General features: G+C 31.8%; 1 protein-coding gene across 1 annotated transcript in view; it reads right to left on the minus strand.

The window, feature by feature from the left end:
* Positions 1-8263, minus strand: part of LOC101492389 (FAD-linked sulfhydryl oxidase ERV1-like) — a 9286-nt gene extending 1023 nt beyond the window's left edge. The window contains exons 1-6 of the mRNA XM_004511117.4: positions 8131-8263; positions 6750-6949; positions 5571-5648; positions 4724-4771; positions 1612-1676; positions 683-760 (exon numbers count right to left, since the gene is read on the minus strand). Coding sequence (XP_004511174.1) covers positions 683-760; positions 1612-1676; positions 4724-4771; positions 5571-5648; positions 6750-6944 — 464 coding nt within the window. The 5' untranslated portion in view covers positions 6945-6949; positions 8131-8263. The remainder of the gene's footprint in view (positions 1-682; positions 761-1611; positions 1677-4723; positions 4772-5570; positions 5649-6749; positions 6950-8130) is intronic.
* Positions 8264-8777: the final 514 nt, after the last annotated feature.

The raw sequence follows: 8777 nt of genomic DNA on the forward strand, positions 1-8777 counted from the left end.
ATACCCTTAGTTGGACGTTTGGATTTTATGGTGAATTGTATTATAATTGACTAATCCTTCTACCAAAATAATTCTCGTGAAATTATAGATTTTGGTTTCTGTTCAAAATTGACTTTGCCTTCAAATCTTTGTTTTACTAGAAGTGATCAAAATCATCTGTTGATCTTGGCTGAAATATTAACACTAATTTTTATATCAAACATTTTTTACATAGTAAAATAAAATAAAATAAAATACAAGTCACTAACTTAAACTCAATTGTATAAAATCGAATCTATTCAAAATCAAATTTGATGTTATGTGGCGAGTGGAGACACATTTGGAAAGTGGGTATTAGGTGGAGAATGGAAACCTATTTAGAAAGTGGGTTTAGGTGGAGAGTGGAAACCCATGGCATGTTTTTATATTAAAAGGAGCCTTATCTTAGTAGCAGACTATTTTTGTCACCAGGAAATTTTAAATGAAATAAAAACTGGAATATTTGTAAATGATTTCACCTTTTAAGTAGGATATTTGTCTATATGCTAGAAAATCATACCAAAAATTCAACAGGACATGCTCATTACCATACTAAAAGTGGCCGACAAACTCAACAAAAAAAAAGGTTTGATATATATGTCAAAAGATAACAGCAATCATAGTCTACATTAACATAATAGAAAGAAAAACGAACAGATCTTACCTTCTATTGACAACATTATGCACATGACACAGCCACTGAGAAAATTCAGCATGTGACCCGGCCTGTACAGGATTTGATCTGCCAAACATATCATCAAGGAGAAATCAAGTAAGAGCTCATGTATATTAGAAATTTAGATAGCTAAAATAACAGTTCAACAAGCCAACCCCACGTAGTGAAAATAGGTTTGGTTTTTGTTAATTGTTACTGTAAAATAGTAGTGTAACTAAATTGAAGTGCGAAGACAGTTAAGAAACTGCTATATAAAAGAGAAATTGCACACGATTACACCCTCGAATAACTGATAGTCAAAGTTCAGGAAGATTCAATAACATCCATCATTAATTTACCAAGTCGACCTAAATAATCATAAGCAATGCTACCAAACTCATTATGGCAGGGTCCAAAGAAGGGTCGGATCCATTGTGGGTCTATTAGGCAACCTTTTCTTGCATCTGCATGAAGCTGATGTCACAACTTAAATGTGGGATATTCTAGTCACAAAGCAGCAACTCCAATCATTGCTTTTTTTTAATCAAAAGAAGTGGCATCTAAAACCATCACTAGGGAGAAAGAAATCACATCTATGTTGATACCTTAAACCCTATTAATTATTTATATTAAAAATAGAAAAGAATACAAAACATGCAGGGCATGCACCGAACCCATGAGAAGAAAAAGGAAGAATAATTTGATTCTATAATTGGGAAGACACATCGTATTACGGGTAAAGACTTCACCAATGAAGCTAGGGATTAAATACTACTCCAACCATTGCATCTAGGATATCCTTCATGATATTGTTCATTCATACTAAAATAATATTATAACAAGTGATAGTCCGACAGTCTCAACAAAAATGAAAATTTAAAAGGAGCAAAACCAACATAAACAATTCTGATCAGTCAAAAGATGAAAGATTAATATACCTAAGAACTTCTTTAAAGTGATCTGCACATTCTTTGCAAGGGTACATTCGAGACAAGATCTGTACCTGTAGTGCAAATACAGTCTATTACAACTAGTATTTTATATTCCACAAGGATAACACAATGCATATACTGCTACCGTTTGGAAGGAAATTTCGATACAGTATATTATTATATGCTTTAAAGTCATCAATTATTAGAAACTGCCACATCAGAAGTTTAGAACATGACTCACTCCAGTTATATTATTGTTTACAGCTTTATTTGTATTTGATTAAATGAACTAAACGCGTAACTTAAGGCAGATAAGACAAGAAAAAAAGAAGCTTGAACATTTCTCTCATACACTTATTGTAAGCATAATTTGTAGTTTTGTGTTGGACCTCTTATCAATAGTCAATGTAAGAGGAGACCCAGGCCCAATAGGCCTAACTCTGATTGTTATTTGAATAAATAAAAAAGAGGGAAAGATAAAAGCAGTTAGGTAGTTATTTTGTGTAAGAATTTGGGTGGGAGAGACCAAGCTCTCGGACATCTTGGGTGTGCATATGATATCACTGTTTCATTTATATTTATATTTTCTTTCAGCCGATTGTAAAATTTTGTGTCAGTTATCGTTCTCCATAAGCTAAAGTAATAAATTATGTGTTTACTCATTAATTTATGAATTATAGATAACAGTTTCTATCAATTGGTGTCAAAGAAAGGTGTACAATTTAGGCAGATTTAATGGTTTCAACGAGAGGAATGGAATCTCGAATGGAAATACTGGAGCGTGGGTTTGATGGGTTATTAAGTATGTGGAAGTCTTGAACAAGAAAGGCTGGAATGGTTGGAAGTTGGAACTTAAAGGAAAATGTCTGAGATCATGGAAATGATGTGACGATTGACAATACGTGCCAATCCAGAAGAAAGTTTCGGAGAAGAAAGTTTCGGAGAAGAAAGTCATGCAGGGAATGACCAAGTGAGAAACCAAGACTGCAAAACAGAGAAAAAATGGCGGTAATTGGAAATTTCAATTTTTTATGGTGAAGAGGCATATGGGTGGATGAACTGTGTAGGGATATAGTTTGATTTGAAGTGGATAACTGAGTCAGATAAGTTACAAGTAGTTATTGTGGCAATCGAGGGCAAGGCATTGACATGGTATTAATGGTGGGAATTTTCTGTACAAAATCCCACTTGGGATGATTTCCGGTCTGCTGTGATTTGGCGCTTACAACCATCCATGATTAAAAGCCCTTTTGATTGTTATCGAGTCTTAGACGAACTGGGAGGGTAGAAGAATGCAGAGAAAATGTGACTTATACGTGGGTTTGTTTGAATGAAGTAATCAGGGCAGAATTGAAACTTTATCAAGTGAATGACTTGTCTGAATTGATAGATTATGGCCAAAGGGTGGATGAGAAGAATAATTTGACAAACAAGGGAAGCATTTTTACAGGTTTTAGTGGAAAACCAATCTAGACTTACAACAACCCTAGAAAAGAAAGGAGTGCTTAGGAGATTAACTGATGTTGAGATCCAAGAGAGATCCAGAAAGGGCCTTTGATTTAGATGTGATGAGAAATTCATCACAGGCCATGTATGTGCAAACAAACTATAACTACAATGGATGGAGGAAGAAGTTGAAGATGGGGAGAAAGAGAAGGAACCGTATACACAAGAGGAAGGAGAGATGAAAAATTTACAGTTATCCATGTGTAGCATCACTTGCATTACCTCTGAGAAATCCATCAAAATATGGGGAAATTTAGAGGGAAAACAAATGATAATCCTTGTAGATTGTGGATATCTTCCACATTGGGCAAAAATCACCAGTTACAGGTATCTGAAACTTCACCAATACAGTGAAGGTGGGGATGGAAAGAAGTTTTCTTGTGGAGCGGTGTGTCCTCAATTAAAGTTAAAGTTACAAGGCTAGGAGATCCAACAAGATTTTTTTTATCTTTGATCTAGGAGGAGTTGATACGGTATTAGGCATGGAATGGTTGGCTAGTCTTATGAAACTAGAGTCAATTTCAAGGAGTTGACACTAATGCTTCCAATTGATGGAAAGCGTCATATTTTGCAAGAAGAACCTGGTGTAACTCGCACGGCAGCATCACTCAAAGCTATTCTCAACACAATAAATGATCAAGGACAAGGATTTTTACTTCAATGTCAAAGTTTGTAGGCTGAAACCAAATGCAGTGCAATTGTGCCTGAGTGCGTAGAAGTGATATTGGATGAATATATAGAGGTCTTCCAAGAACCTCGAGGATTACCTCCACCTAGAAGACAGGATCATGCAATTGTTCTTAAATAAAGAGCTAACATTTCAAATATCAGGCCTTACAAATATCCACATTACCAAAAAAATAGATCCAAAGGTTTGTTGATGATATGTTTAATTCAGGTATAACTCTAACAAGTGAGTCCTTATGGAGGATGGCGATTTTGTGTAGATTATTGAGCTTTGAATAAAATTGTCGGACCATACAAATTTCGCATTCTTATTATAATGAATTGCTTGATGAACTTGGAGGAGCAATGATTTTCTCTTAGTTGGACCTTAGGTATGGGTATCACCAAATCAGGATGAAGGAGGAAGATATTCTTAAAATTGCTTTTAGAACTCGCGAAGGGCATATGCTTTCATTCTTTCCTTTATCTTTCTATTCTCTTTTTGTCAAGATTGTGAATGTGTGTGTCTGTATATTGTACTACAACTACCTCTGATTTGAGAATCATTCTCCAGAGACTAAAGTAATAAATTTTGAGTTTACTCGTTAATTTCTGAATCATAGTCACCAGTTTTTATCATTTTGTTGACATGATAAATTATAAAACAGACATCATAGTTGGTTGAAATGATTTTAATGTCAATACTTTCTACCTTCTCCTTTACATGTGTTGAGTTAAAGGTGGATACAACAGTGTTGGTTTGTAAGATTTTTGGCACATCTTGTGCTAATTTTAATATATTCTACTTTGCTTTTGCACAAAAATAAATAAATCAGACATCATAGTTTCATAAGACAATACTAAAATAAGACCTTGGTGTGATCTAACTCCTGACTTAATGAAATTCTATGATTTATAACAAGGGAACAGGAGAGAAAGAAAATACCAGTTCTTTTACATCCTTCTTCTGTTGTCTTGTAGGATTATCTGGATACTGAAAAAAGAAACTAGGGTGTTCAGAACTGTGTATTTAAAAATGTCAAATTTTTCATTTGTTGTTTTGGGTGATAGCACATCAGAATCAAACTTATTGACCACATGAACAAGAAAAATATTAACTAAATTTTCCCTTCTGAACATCCTTGTGTACAAAAATGAAAAATAATAATATTTTATTATGTGTGACATCAAATAATAAATCAATTTTGTAGTAGTGTTGTCAATCTTGGACAGTGGAAAATGGAGGTATGCTCATATTCCAATACGCAACAGTGTTATAGTGCCGCTATAGCCGCTACTTGACAACATTTTGAACTAAATACCAAACTGCAAAACAATTGAAATTTCTTCAAATCCCGCTATGCTATAGTACTGTAACCACTATTTAACAACACTACTTTGTTGATGAAAGCAACTGCATGTAAAGAGTTGGGGAGTTGAAAGCTAGCAACTAAGACAAACGAGTAATCCATCAGCTTGGTTGGTAGAACACCATGATAACGAGAAATGGCTCCGACACAATTTTTCTAATGGGGATTATATTAACAATGGCTACACCACAATCATTCCCTAGTGACTAACCACACCAAGTACAAATACAAAGTTAGACTTGTTGAAAGAACATCCCAATCCCATGTAAAGCATTTAACAGGCAATAGCATCAACAAGAATGGGAGAAAATGGGCACTACTCACTAATATATCTGTCGACTTCTCAAATAAAATAATGGCAAAGCAAAGTGATTGAAAAGAAGGAGAGAATACATAGTATCAGAAAAATTTCAATGGCAAAACCTGAGCAGCAAGAGTGTGAAGAAAAGTCCATGTAGCCCTTCCAAGCTCTTCTTTAGTCACCGGGGTAGAGGACTTACCCTACAAAAACAAAATGATAAAAAATAAACTAATCAAAAACAATTTATAAGCATAATTATATGCGGCACATCTGAATCCTTGATTAATAAATTATTTGACTCGATAGAAATTCTCTAAAAGGAATACAAATAATCACTATTTTTACGTATTTTACAATAATAAATATAGTAAAATGCATAAAAACATTGAACTATTTATGCAATTTGTAACTGTATGGTATGTGCTACAACAGCATTCTATCTTCAACTATCTGTCAAGATATCCTTCACAACATGAAACTTTATTCTTGACAATTCAGATTATGCAACATTTAAATTTCAAGTACACATGAAGCAAACATAAAAAAGAAAACATATATATATGTAAACATATATATATAAGGTTAATGAATTGTTTGATTTCCTAGAAGAAAAAAAGCATGTCAGTGATAGAAAACAACATATGTACTGAGGTAAATGGATTGAAAGTTCCTATGTCACTGTCACACAATGATAATCATAAGTTTAAAGTTCTTATTCACTTCAAACCCTCACAATAAAAATGATAAATACATCATTAACTAGCAAAAGAAAGCATTTAGTGTTCAATAATCAGGAAATCATTGCAAGAGGAGCACCTTAGCAAAATAAACTAGTTTATTAAGAAAAGAAAGCCCCCAAAATTGATTATATGCATGCATCACCACACCAAAGTCTTCCCAAAACCCAAGTTCATTGTTCGCCCTGCTATTATAACTTTTGTCCTGGTTGATTATCGAAAAGGATACACAAGGATATCAACATATCGACCTCTACATATTAAATATTTTTATTCCTTTTGAATATTATTCCTTAAATTTAGTCATTCATAGATTTTTTGTTACAAAGGTCAACAATCTTGATATACATATAAATTTAAACTTGTCCATCCCTTTCATAATTTCAAATATCTTATCTCTTAAATATTCAATCAGTTTTATTTTCTTAAGTTATTACCAATGTCTAAATGTCATTGCCAATGTCATGTCTTTGTCCGTGTTTGTGTTTCATAACTCACTAGAACAAGATTCATTATAAAAGTATTGAAAATTAAGATTACAAGCAAGCCATTGATGATGGATACCTTGAGAATGGGATCACGAGGTTGTACAGAAGATGTGGTTTCAACAAACGGTGCTTTGATGGAGACATTCAAAGAGCCTCTACCAAAAGGTCCTGATGAGTTGAGATGGCCTATAAAGTTAGATACATGATGTTGAACAAAATTTGCGACTTGCTCAAAGTTATGAAATAAGACCTGTACTGGATTCTCAGACATGTTATCTGAGATGTATGAGTTGATGACAACATTGGAGGAAAAAATACAATAAAATCAATATCACAGTCAGAAAAAAACATCAAATTCTCAAAAATAAAATTGAAATAAACCATACGAATTATATACTAGCAAATAACTACAATTAGGGTCGGTCTAAGATATTTGGTGACCTGGGAGAACTATCAAGACTGTCTTAATGTTTTTAGAGGTTCTATTCAAATCTAAAAAATTGGGATCCTAATAAAAAAAAATGCAATTTTAGTAATTATAAGTTATTTCAAAATATTATATTTTTACTGAATGTAACACCAAAAACTCAAACTACTTTATTTAAATTCATCAAAATAAGTAAATTATATATAACATCTAAATACAACTTCAAGTTAATATTAATCTTCTAGCTATTTAAAAAGAGTCATCCTTCTACCACTTTTTGAAGCAAATTCATAACTTTCAGGGGTACTACCAAATAATCACATTTTAAAAGAAAATAATCACACATTCTTAATCACATTTCATAACTTTCAAAGATATTGTCACATAGCATATCAAAAGAAAAATCAAATAACACCATTCTTAATCATTTTTTTATCAAAACAAACTTCTTAATCATATGACATTTGTTTTTTGTGGACTCATTCACTAACTAAAAACTCTTGTTAAACCCAATAAAGTCTGGTGCAATTAACTCTTTTCCTCTAATGAATTTTTTTAATCAATATATCATAATTATTAAAAGTAAAACAGAATTTGAGGCCCTAGTAATTTTGGGGTCGTGTGCATTGGACCAGATTGCACAGGGCAATTACCGGCCATTACCGGCCATGAGAACTATAAAAATGAAACCTAGTGGTCATTATATTTTTCTTGCAAAAATATTAATAATTTATTCATTATAATGAAGATTCTTTAAAAACTCAATTGCAAGTCACGATTTCAAGGCTACAGTGCAAAAAAACACATGAAAATCAATCTCAAATAAGAAGAAAAAATCAAGTCACAAAATAGGCATGATCTTTAAAAAAATCAACATAATTAAAGGACAATAATTCAATGAAACAACACACCAAAAAAACAATCAAAGCAAAACTAAAATGTTCAAAATAAGAATCAAAACACCCATTGAAACAACATGAAAGAAGAATAAATAAGAGAAAAAACTTGATAAGGATGAATAAAAACGAACCAGAACTAAATGATTGAGAAAGAAGGAAGGACGGTGCCGGGTTGCCGGAAGGTGGACGGTGCCGGGCAAAGTCAGGATAGGATGGTTTTGGAGTTTTGAATGAAAGAGTAAAATGCAATGGAGACGATAGAAGTGAGTGTATTAATCTCTTATAAATTTTGTAGTAATTATAAAAACAATTAAATGTTATTACAAATAACAGTGTTTGGGACTGCTTAGGATCAATTAATATTTATAAATTCTTATTTTCTATATTATTTAAATATTTAATAAAAATATTTTATTAGTTCAAACCTACATCAATATCCAATTTTTTTAGTAAATTTTTGCTAAAATATTATTAATTAAAGTTAATATTTTATATAATTAAATTAAAATAACAATATAAAATTATTATTGCTATAATAGAGATAAAATGAGATAAATGAATAGAAAAATATGAATTAATTAGTTAGTTTTACATTGTGAGACTTTATTTAATTAATTATATATTAAATAGATAAAGAAACTAAATTATAATTGAATTCAAATATTTTTACATTCAATTCGTTCATATAATAATTTTTTTATTTTGAAAACTTTTAAATTTTAAACCCTACTTTAAAAAAAAATATTTTTTAATTATACTTTTAAATGACATTTACATT

This window comes from Cicer arietinum, chromosome 7 (assembly GCF_000331145.2).
Source record: "Cicer arietinum cultivar CDC Frontier isolate Library 1 chromosome 7, Cicar.CDCFrontier_v2.0, whole genome shotgun sequence".
NCBI classification, from domain to species: domain Eukaryota; kingdom Viridiplantae; phylum Streptophyta; class Magnoliopsida; order Fabales; family Fabaceae; genus Cicer; species Cicer arietinum.